The 12728-nt window shown below is 32.0% G+C and overlaps 1 protein-coding gene across 2 annotated transcripts in view; it reads right to left on the bottom strand.

The window, feature by feature from the left end:
- Window positions 1-2042, bottom strand: part of sdk (sidekick cell adhesion molecule) — a 116462-nt gene extending 114420 nt beyond the window's left edge. For both annotated transcript variants that reach the window (XM_076449498.1, XM_076449497.1), the window contains exon 1: window positions 652-2042. In XM_076449498.1, coding sequence (XP_076305613.1) covers window positions 652-1561 — 910 coding nt within the window. In that variant the 5' untranslated portion in view covers window positions 1562-2042. The remainder of the gene's footprint in view (window positions 1-651) is intronic.
- Between the last annotated feature and the right edge of the window lie 10686 nt (window positions 2043-12728).

A 12728-nucleotide genomic window follows, 5' to 3' on the forward strand; every position in this document is an offset into this window, starting at 1 on the left:
AGTTAAGAGATAAAAAGAAACTGTAGATCCATTCAAAATCCTACTATTAAACAGTTCAGCTCATGCTATTTCTGTTAGCAAAAAAAAAGTGCTCGTTAGTTTCTTCAATAAATCATAATCAATACCACTAATAATTTACTTCAATTTAATTTTCTAAGTAACTATAAGAAAAAACTTAAGGATTAGATTAGGATGTTTTCAACAGCTTGACTAATGTTCATCTTATTAAACAGCAAAATATTATAATTAGGACTTATTTGATTATTTTTAGTATAAGCAATTGTAGCAACCCTGTATAAAATTTTGAAATTTCACTTAGAATGTGTGCAAGTGTGGTCTCGTTTCCTTATTAGGATACTAATACATTGGAAAGGTTGCAAAGTGTTCAGAATAATACTTTAAACAATTTTAAACTGTGGAAGCAATTGTAAGTTCAAAACTGGTTTCATTATACAAAAAAAAAAACAGAATTGCTGATAATTGAAATTGTTTGTAACATGAATAAGCTGTCTACACATCTGTCCAAGTGATGAAAAAATATTAATATTCAAAAAGTATTTACGTTTGTAAGCTGAAAACAGCCTTTATCTCTCATCCAAATCTTCTGTTAGAAATTTTACAAGTACTTTAAACAATTAATAGAATACAAACCTGCTTCAATTCCATGTGCAGCAAGAAGTATCATAAACCCTATCCACTGCTGACCTTTTCCACAATCAAAAAATCTTTTGTCAAAACAGTTATACTTTATATATGATACTGCTGAGCTGTATATAAGCAACTGCTTTGATATTCTTAATCCTTTCCATGGAAATAGCGCTGAAAGTTTTGACGAAACAGTTCTGCAGACATATATAATAAGATACAGATTTCTGACCTGGAACTTTTCCAATACTAAAAGGTACCAGTTACAGAGAATCACAGACAAGAAGTACAAAAGACTTATGAACATATGTAAAAAACTGTATTTTCTTGGGGTAACATTCACCAAACTATGGGAAAATAAACTGAGAGGAGCAAAACTATGTTCAAAATTTCCATTAAAATAAAAACTGTTGAAGTTTATTGACATTTTATCTTCAGAACAAGTATAAAGTTCTACAGCATAAGGAAGTGTAGTCTCTACAGGTGTATCTGAAAGTAGTATATGCTGGTATTTCAGTTCAAGCTTTGAGCTACCAGTTTGTTCTAAATCTTGAATAGGTGGAGAGACACAAGAAGTATCTTCAGTTAAGTTGTTTAAAGAAATATCTGAGCGATCTAAATCCTTAAGACAATTTTTTGGTCTCCACAAGACTGCATCCTTTGGTTCAAGATGTGTTTCCAACTTTTTGGTCACTTTGAAAGTTATGTTTTTTTGTTTCTCACTCTTTTGGACGGTTTTACAATGATCAAATGTTACATTTTTACGCAATGGTAAAAAATTAAATGAACTGTTGTAAAAACAGAACTTGGACATATTTTCTTCAGGTTGATCAGAGTATGGTATAACACTTGAATTATCTAAGTTGGTGTGATTTCGTTGTGAAGATACAGCTCTACCCTCGTTGTCGTACTGCATCTTTTTGTTATCTTATCTGGAAATACTTAAGACCCTTAATAATGTCATGACTTTTACCAAACACACTTTTAGACAATGTATTAATGTCTAAAGCTCAAACGCAGTAATCTTTTAAAAATAAGACATAGTAAAGCGTTAGACAACTATGTATTCAGACAACACGGCATTGTTCTTAGAATCTTACTATTTAGCCTTAGTTGAAACCACATTCTCAGTTAACTCACGGATTCGGTCAGTATGGACTCGTTAGTATAATTTTCTTTTGCTTCTCACAGCTCAAAGAACGTAACTTACAAGTAATAATCAGCACCGAGGGAACATTTACACACAGGTCACAATGCTCTTTTAATGAAACTTTCTATGTTACACATAAAACTTTATAAAAAACTAGGACAGAAGGCACAAAAACGGACGGAACTACCACACCAGCGTGTCAGCGTTTCGAAAGCTTGCATGCGCTCATACCTACGTCACGTGGTACAAGTTTTATTGGATAGGCCGTCAACCTGGTCAACCTGTGCCATGGATAGCGTATGTATCCTGTTTTGGAAAGCGTGAATATGAACAAATTTTCTTCATGGTAGGAACCAGTTTATGTTGCTGGCCTTGCAAGTATAACCAGGAGTGTACATTGTGACCAGGTTATTCTTTACGTGATAGAAAAGTTAAAATGTATTTCATATAAAATACTTACCAACACAAGTAAGACAAAACAGATATTATTCGGTTTGCAAATATTTTAAATTATCATAAAAGATATTAATTGCAGTAATTAATATTTCAGGCATTATATCGAGCGTAATTATGAAATCATTAACATTTGTAAAATAACGATAAACAGATATGGAATTTTCCCACATAAATGGCTTATACTAATATTATAAATAGTAAAACGTATCGCTAAGAATAACATTTCAAAAAGTTGCTTAAAACAAACAACATACCCTAAGATGCAACATTAAACGCAGAGAAGTCTGTAATGGCTAGGTATAAAATTGTAAGACGAACAATAGATAGCCTCTCTAATTTCATAACTCTTAAAAACTTCGAAATTCTATGTATATTAATGTATGAACGACCGTTTGTGACATAGAAAAGCACTAATAATACAATAGCCATTCTTTACTTCACAGTTAGAATAGAACATTGAACAAATCCAATACACCCCAAAGCTCAAACAGTAAACCACCGACACACAAGACACGTGTGGTAGTTATTAAACATTGTTTTGGGAATTAGAATATAAGTCTGGCGCAGGATATGGACATAGTTCTAATTTGACGTTATGGTTGAGCATTATTGCTCGATTATTCTGTAATTGTTTATTAAAAGTCTAACCTTCAGCATTACCAGAAAGAAAAAGGTCAGTCAATACAAATTGGTAGAAATATTCAGTTAATAACCACTAGAAAGATGAAGTTTAAAAACAAATATTAACAACTAAAGTACCACTAACAATATCTCTCACAAACTGAAACATCTTAATCCTGTTTAGATTTAACTCCACAACGTGTACTTGTTCAAGAGGAATATATAATGTTATAGCTTTAGTGCTTACATGAAACTGACAATCATATTAAAACACTATTACGAGCTAATATAGATACTTAAGAACTTGTAATCTATATATTTATAGAAATACGTTTTATTGTAGATTGAAAGGATCTTGTTGATGTATTTTTTAAATAATATTTACAGGGTTCATTATTATCACTGTGTTAAGAGAATATTTGAAATGTATTCAAATAGATTTAGATATGTAAGCTTACAGTTATTATAAAGCCAATGCGATCCTCTTGATGGCCAAATTCGATTTTGTCATATGAGATTTTCATGATATTTAACCTGAATATATTTACAGCCACTTTACATAAAAGTTTATGATTTTTTTATTAATTTTATTATCGTTACATCAATGTCGCACATTGCACACAGTAGTACAACAATTTTGTTTAAAATTATTGCCCTGCCATCTATTGAAACGAATTAAAAGCTTCTTGAGTCTTACAAAAATAAATACTCTCTTTAAGCTTCGGCGAATAAAACGTCTGTAATTTACAAAGGCGCTGAAAGCACTGTGGCCAACGGGCCGTTGCCTTCTCGCGTTTTAGAAAAAAAAATTACCCCCACTCTTGCCGTATGCGATAAACACTGTATGTGCATAAACACTGTGTAAGAGTTCAATTTGATTAAATGGGCCAACTGCTTTCAAGTTACAGTGCAAGATCGCTTTTGATTTATTTAAAATTCGATCTCCAGCTACGTGTTTTCGTGGGATGCAATAGCAAAAGCGATCCCACATTGGCATGAAGGAGGTATTTGTGTATGTAAACACAGTTATTTACTCGTAGCTTACTCCCCTCCCTTACAGACTTTTGTTGTCCTTCCTATGTCAATGGTTTGTTTAATTGTAGTCATATCTAAAATATTATGAAAGAAGAATCTCAAAATTATGGTTTTTAAGAGGATGAAATATACTTTACGTTTCTCATTTTAGAAATTAAAGTTTTTTGTTTGTTTTCCAACTAAAGATAATTAGCATTCAAGTTTTTCTTAACTTCTTTTTGTGTAACATTATATCACCATCAGGATATTTTTTTCAAATTACCTTCTCTTGCTTATACGATTCACTGGTATCACTGGCAAAAAGATAAATAAAATAATAAAAAAATAACAAGTGTTATTTTGTAGTTGTCAAAAGCCTTTAGTTTTATTCAGTTCTCGTGTAAATAAGAGTCTAAACAATATACCTTACTTTCGTCAAACATTTACATTTTCATTAGTTTTGATTTTTAGGTATAAATCAGAGTCTGTTTAAGAAAGTTTATACAGAAGGTTATACAGGCCCCATCAGGTGGATAATGTTTTGATTTTTCAGATGAGGAAGTACTTTTTTATTAAATTCCCACGTCTATAACACATACAGCTTTTTAATGGGTTGTCTAAAACTTAACATTTGTAATATACTGAAAAAGAATCACTATTCTCTAAACGTAGTTTGAAGTCATTATCTTACCGAAACGGAGAACAATAATGGCGATATGTTAAAAAAAAAAAACACTTTAAAGTTGGACTCGCTTAGTGGGGAGTGGCTCGGCATGGCCAGGTAAGTTAAGGCTTTCGACTCGTAATATGAGGGTTGCGGTTTCGAATACTCGTCACACCAAACATGTTCGCCCTTTCAACCGTGGGGGCGTTATATTGTTACGGTCAATCCCACTATTCGTTGGTAAAAGAGTAGCCCAAGAGTTGGCGGTGGGTGGCGATGACTAATTGCCTTCCCTCTAGTTTTATACTGCTAAATTAGGGACGGCTAGCGCAGATAGCCCTCGTGTAGTTTTGCGCGGAATTTAAAAACAAACAAACAAGAAACTTACTGGAGGTTACTTATTCAAGATTTCAGAAAGAAAGAAAAGGTAAATAAACTGTGAAATTTATCTCTCATCTGGTTAAAACCTTAAAGGATATAGTATGTTGATACTGTATAAAGAAAGAAGTTAACTCACGCAAACTCATAACATTCCATCAACAAAAGAAAGCTTAAAGAAACTGCAATACAAGTAATAGCAAGCCTAAATATATCCTTTGTTTCGTTACAGAGTGTCACGTTAAATTAAAGGTATTTGTTTAAAATTATGTCATATAGATGCTTTCGACAAGAGAATGAAACTTGCAAAGACTCAAGTTTTTATTTGTTATTAGCTTAAAATTTCAAAATGGGCTATTCGTGTTACATAATCAAGAATAACCGCCCACTTGAGTTAGAAGATGCTAATCTAGTTTGCTTGGCCTAACCAATGTATCTATTCAAATGACAAAATACTGAAAAAGATGAAACTTTAGAGAAAATGTAACTTTTGCGTCGGTGTTCGCAAATAATTTCGTTAAGTTTGAGTGTTTTTTGTTGAATAACGTTGCATATGTGGCTTATATTTATACTAAATGAGGCTACTAATTGTAGGTTGTAAAGATATATCAATACAATAGATTTGAAAAAAAAAATCCATAACGTTAAGTATGTTTTTCTGTCAAATAAAATTTCGGTACTTTTTGCGAGAAAACAAAACAGAAAGAAACTGGAGGTGTTATATATCAGGTATTTATAAATGGGTTGCCTTGAAATTTGGTTTGAGAAGTAAGAGTCCAGTAAAGCACATCTACTGAAAATATGTAACAGTTTGGATTACCACAGCCAAAGTTACAGATGGTTGAAACCCTCTAAGCTATTTCTCCTATTAATAACACACAGTGTGTCCGGCAGGTTGTTTTATATGGCCACATGACATACGTGTGTCTTGATATTTTTCAGAACTAATATATAAAAGAACAATTACACAAAGAGCAGTTACGCGCACAGGAGAGATGTCTATATGGGCTTAAGCTCCTATCTTTTTGTCCCAAAACTTATCTGTTTTTCTTTGTCATAAAAACTGTCGATAACTATAAAAAATTACAAAATGTGAAGAAACGAAAATAAATATTATGAAGTTTAGTTACGTTAACTCGGTAGACGTCGAACGTTGTATTTTTAATTCATTAATACAGATATTATAAAAAGCTTCGCGAAATTTATTGATGTCTAGGTTATAGAAAGCAGACGAGTAAGAAGTAAACATATAAATAGTGTGAGGAGAATGGAAAAAAGAGACAGACAGAAAATTATCGAGCAGAAAAGAAGCAAAGTCATATAAAATAGATGTTCGGACAGAGTAAGAAAGCCTAACGATTAATATAGACCAAACGGCTGGTATACATATATATATATTACAGTGAGACTGACGATGTTGAAATGTATAACAAGAATAGTTTATTTTGTCAAAACGAATTCTAAAATAATTGAACCTGCCTGTGCGGACTTTGATAAAAGTAGACATTTGTTGGAAGTAGACCTAAATACGAAAAAAAGGAGCAGACGATTTTAGAAGTACAGGATACAACTGCGGTAACTCGACAAACGTAGGTGAACTATGCCAGAAAAGTTTGATGTCAGAAATAGAGAAAAAATAGTTCGGTTTGTCAACTGAAATTCTAAAGCAATTCAATAGGCCTAGGTGGACTTTTAATAACAAGAAGCGAACGATATAGTGTTTATGAGGCGCCTATGATAATCTATAGTGTAAAGAATTTGTTGTCCATACGTTCAACTAGTTCCGAATATGTATATTATTTGAAAACAAGTGAAGTGAATGCTGTTTGTTTATTTTTATCTTTCAAACTTACCGCCAACAAGTCTCAGACACTTACTCTAGACAAATTCTTAATTCAATGACAATATAATACACATATATATATATATGCTTTGCTACTACTCAAACAATAAGTTTCCTGACACATTCTTTATTGAAACATGTTTTGTACATAGTAAATCAATATAGTGGTGTGTTCTTATACACAAGTGACTCATGCAAAATAGCATATTCCAATAAAAATATATAACTCATCACAAATTGCAGGGTATGTTTAAACAAAATGTAGTGGTTGGTATTACAGTGTAATAATTCACGGATAAACCTAGCACACAGTTACCTGATCATCCCCCCGTAACCCCGTAACAGATTCGAAAACCTAATGTGTGAGTTTGGTTTGTGTTGAATTTCATGAAAAGCTACACGTTGGCTATCTGCGCTAGCTGTCTCTAATTTAGCAGTGAAATACTAGAGGAAAGAGAGCTAGTCATCACTGCCAACTCTTTGGCTACTCTTTTAACAAAGAATAGTGGGATTGATAGTTACATTATAACATTCTCAGGGCTGAAAGGGTGAGCATGTTTGGTGACACGGAGAGTCGAACTCGCGACCCTCACATTGTGAGTCAAGCGTCCTAACCACCTAGCAGTGCTGGGCTCCTAATACGTAGGAAGACAGGTGTAATGATTTATTGTGGATGAAATAAAGAAAAGACAAAATCTAATGTTGGAGTTAAAATAATAATATACGCTTTACTGATAAAGAAAAACAAAGAGTGGCTGAAGGTAGATCTATTGCCTATTTTTTAAAAATAAATAATAAAAAAATGGTGAGTGAAACAAAACTACATCTGATTAAAGATATACAAAAATTAAGCCTCGTAGAACATAAAAGTAACAATGGAAATAACGAGAATACTTCAGAGTGAGTTCTATCTCTCTACTCTCTCAGAAGCGATTGTTTTTCAAGTGCAAAATTACACAATGGGCTCTCTCTGCTATACCTAGGTATCGAATCACTGTTTTTGTAGTTATAAGCCCTTAAGCTTACTGCTCACGGAGAACATCAGAAACAAATCTTCTTCATGTGGCTGACCTATCAGAAAACTGAACTACAAGGATCCGGAAGTATCCATGTTCTCAGATCTATGTACACAAGAGAAATTGGGACATACTGCAGTAACCATACTACAACTTTAGTGGTTCTGGTTTACCTAGAGAAAGCAACACCTTAGGCTGAATTTAGTACACGACCTCGATAGGATTTAGTATATTTTCAATGTAAATATCGAGTACATTTTATAGCTAAGAAATACATATAAATGAACTAATGTACTAATGTATTAGACTTAGAATAAAAAAACAACAAAAGAAAGTTAAGATTAAAGACTGATGAACGTTAGATTGAAGCTAATTTTAATCAGTAGAATTAGACGCTTTCCTTTTTTTTTAAAAAAAATTATAGGCTTTTTCTAATTTTTGGACATCATTGTGGATGTTTTCCAAACCTGACTTTTCAGTAAAATACGTTAGTATGAATTCAAATATGTATACATGTTTTTTTATGGTTTAGGATTGATTAGAGAGCTTCGAAAATTAAGTAAATGACGTAATGAAAGTTAAACAAATGACTACCATCTTGTAGATGCATTAGCAACTTAGTTAAATTTTACAAAGTATTATAATAATCACTATAATTTTATGAATGAAAATACGAGAAATATTAATTTTTATGCGCTTTCTCTTTACCAGTTCAGAACTTCCATGGTGTTAACTTTGTGTTCACTTAGACCCTGTTATATTGATATAAAATTCCTGAGCTTCCCTGAGTCATCGGGAAAGTACACGAACATTGTAGAATAGGCTTGTATATATTTAGAACCTTAAAGATATCATTAGTGATATGACGTAGATAAAATTTTTAAAGAAGAAAAAAGTGCTTTATTATATGATTATTTAGTTCCAAAATAGGTTTAGTATAGATATATATATCATGCAGCGTTATCTAGTATATGCTAAAATGTCCGCGGTGACTCAGTGGTGATTCTGAAGGCTTATGACTATCAAACTCAAGTTTCGATGCCCTCTGTTGACAGAGCACAGAAGCTAACAGTGACTGTGCAACTTTATGCTTAACTGTAAAATCTTTTAACCTCATGTTAAAAGTAAGAACATATTTTCTCGATATAGATTAAGTTAGATAACATTGAGGCGAATTATCATAATTAGCCGTGCTATTCCCACTTTGTTTTATGTTTGGTATTTGCTTCCTACTGGCATAGCAGCAGTTTTGCAGATCTGCAATCTTTAAAAAAACGGATTTCAGTATCCGTGGAGAGCACAACACAACTAGCCAATTGTGTAGCTTTGGACTTAACTATAAACAAACAAACGTATGTATGTTATGAAACTGAGTTTCTTTCTTTCATTAAATAATTTAATTCGTATCATGAACCACGACAGTATATAAGGATCGCAAGAAGCTACACACAACCCTAACTATTGTGTGCTAAGGATGTACATTTATAAAAATGCACACAAAAGCTCGCATGTTATACTTACAAGGAAAAGAAAATCTACTCAAAACGTTCTGTTTGTAATTCATTTTATTCTCTTGCCTGCTTACAACAAAACAGTTTGGTATATTGGTATATTGTTCACACACTTTTGCAGAATACTAAATAAGTTATTACAAAAGTTGTAGGGTATTGAAAAGTCGACTTTTTCTTCTGTATTTCATATAAGCTAAAAACATAGTAATTCTGATGTAAACAATGTTATCATTACCTCTTGAATTAGTTTTTTTTACGAAAAGCTGGTGTTCATTTAAAAATCTCAAACAGGAATTACCAGCTAATAATAGATGAACATTCAGATGACTGTAAATGGAACATACTCAATTCTTTATACACTACAATCGATATTTTAAGGGAATAAACCTGTATATTATGTATGAAGTAAAGGTGTCAAAAATCAATATACATAACATTTAATTTTACTTTACATATTCCTAGAATAATTACTTTTAAAGACACTAATGTCTTTCTGGAGAGGTGGTTAAGACTTATTTGAAAGGGCTACTTTTCTATTGGTAAAATTTTATACTTGTTTAGTGGGGTTGTGTTTTAGTCTAGACATATATTTGCTCATTGCTATGCATTATATACAGATAATTTAGCTAAACATGAATTATAAACACTCACTGTGTTCTGAAATAAATCTCCATGACAATCTTCAGCTGAAGCTTAACATTTTACACCCCCAACTAATATGATAAAATAATCGACGACTACAGTAAATCATTACAAATCGTGTAAGCTAACTACTAGCTGCGTTTATTATTATTACAATGTATAAAGTTAGCTACCATATCAAGTAATTCTTTGTCCATAGTTGAGGATAAAAACTCCAGTAAACAAGATAAATAAAAAATTGGGAATTTAATAGCCTGCTTATGGTATTTAACGTTTTCTGCATAGTCTACGTTCTCCTGATGACGCATTAGGATTTTTTGCTTAGAAATATTCGCATACAAGGGCTTCTATTGACACGTTGTAAGTGGAAGACCGAAGCCGTATTGTAATATCAGGTTTTATAGGCCGAAATTTTTACAAGTGCCTATGACTTGTAGGTGATAAATTTCAACTACAAACAAACAGCAGCACCGTCTGCTTGTGTTAAAGTAATATATTAAAACAAGTCAAATGTATAGTCGAATATTTGTTACACCGTTCATCATCACATTGTATCTGGTCCACACAATCTGTTCACAAACCGAATAAAGATTCGTGCTCTAGATTTAATACATAATTATTATGACACTGATATCTACATTGAAAGTGCAAGTTATTTATTTATGGAAGAGTACTACCGAATAATGTAGGATGTTAACATGTTATTTCACTAGTGCAAACACATATGTATATAAATGAAATATCTAATACACTCAGTGATGACGAGAAAACTCACTTGTAGAGAAAAATATACACTTAAAAACGGTTGGTTTGGGTTGAGAAGATTTTTCGTCATGAACCTGACGATGACCGAAGAAGGTCAAAACGTTGTTCGCTCCTCTGCATAACAAAATTTCTCAACTCAAACCAGCCGTTTTTACATATATATTTATCTAATACATTATTGTTGCAAAGTTGTTTAACTTAATAATATAATTTAACAATTAATAACGACTCTGCATATATCATAGCTAGTTCAGTACTTTACTATTATAAAACATGCATATATATGTTAATTTCAGTCTATCTTCCAATGTAGTGTTAAAACAGAATGATGATTTGAGTTTTAATGGATACTTGTGGATTTTATATGAACAGCCAGCAACTGTTTAAGCTATATTCATGCCAAAGTGGTTTCAGATTTAATCTAATAGCACCTACTTTTTTGCAGATTTTCTTAGGTTGAGGCATGCACCCAAAACCTTGTAGTATTAGCATGATTTGTATGCCAGTTGTGCTTGTCACAATATGTATTGACTTTTCGTCTCACAAATTACAACTTCTCTTTCAAACATTTTGTGTACGGGGTTGTGTATTGAAGATTAACTTAAGCACTTTGTTTTACCTATTAAATGTCCGTAGAAAAATATATCCGTTATAAATATACATTCGGGTTATAAATATTATGGAAATGTTATCCTTAAGAACTTTTCTATGTTTAAATAATAAGTATATTCTGAACAAACAATACCTTTAATTGTTAATTTCAGACGCGTTTTACAAACTGGACATACTATAATTGTATTCAGATCATGCGGAACAGCTTTTCATATATTTATTCTCTACTTCAACGATTAGCGTGCACACACATACATATAAACACTTTTATGCATATTAAAGGAAACATTTATGGGTCTACTATTTCCTCTACAGTGCTTCTAAAAAAAAGGAAGGGTTCTTTAACCTCATATGATTTATAACTGACCTAATGTGTTGTTTTAGAAATACGTAAGTTATAAAAATAAATAAACTACATCAAGTTTTCACGAAAAATTAGTCACAACACATATTATATTCTAAAGGTGCTACTTCCAGAATCAATACAATTATTGGTTTAATTAACATTTATATTTATAACAATCTCATGCTCGTAAAAATCCCATTACAGATACCTGTATGATTCTCTCATTTTACTTATTCAATAAATGCTAATTACTATAAATAGTTTAGTATGGTGAAAAATACTGATAATACTAATTAATATCATTAGCTGCTTATCAACCAATGATAAATAGTTTTTTAGTAAACTGTTTAAATAACTCTGGAGTCAGTTAGTTATTTTAAAACAACATAAACAGTTCAAATTACATCCAATAAACATTCAGTATTAATGAAGCAACTTCCAGTGAAAGTAAAGTACCTTGAAGCAGGGCGTGGAATACAGACATACTATCGTATTGTGTGTTAGGTAATTGGAAGTAACCGTGAAAAGCAGGCTCAGATATGTTATGCAAAGACTATTACAAAATCGAAGAGTAAGAAAATACAAACAAACTGAAGTTTAGAAAAAAAAATGTATTCTTTATATATATAATGAATAAGTCTTCATTTATCTGGTTGACTTTGTTTGTAATTAAGCACAAAGCTATACAATGGGCTCTCTGCACTCTGCCCACCACGGGTATCGAAACCCTGTTTCTAGCGGACATACCGCTGTGCCACTGGGGGCAGCTTGTTGGCTTCAATATTCAATATTGAAGACTGGAACTGGTTGCTTGGTAGAAACTAATATTTTTATGCTTATGTTAGACAAATACAAAATAAATAAGAGCCCAATAATCATCATCATAGAGGGTGTTCAATGCAGCCAGATTTATAGTTATGAAAATACCCTGCTTTTATATCAGATCGAAGATCTAGTGCAGCATCACACAATTCTAAGATGTTTCAACGACATAAATCATTTACACCATATATGTTTGTGGCAGACAAATTGCAATTAATAGTAATCTGTAAAAATTATAATCTT

Source organism: Tachypleus tridentatus, chromosome 8 (assembly GCF_004210375.1).
Source record: "Tachypleus tridentatus isolate NWPU-2018 chromosome 8, ASM421037v1, whole genome shotgun sequence".
Taxonomy (NCBI): Eukaryota; Metazoa; Arthropoda; class Merostomata; order Xiphosura; family Limulidae; genus Tachypleus; species Tachypleus tridentatus.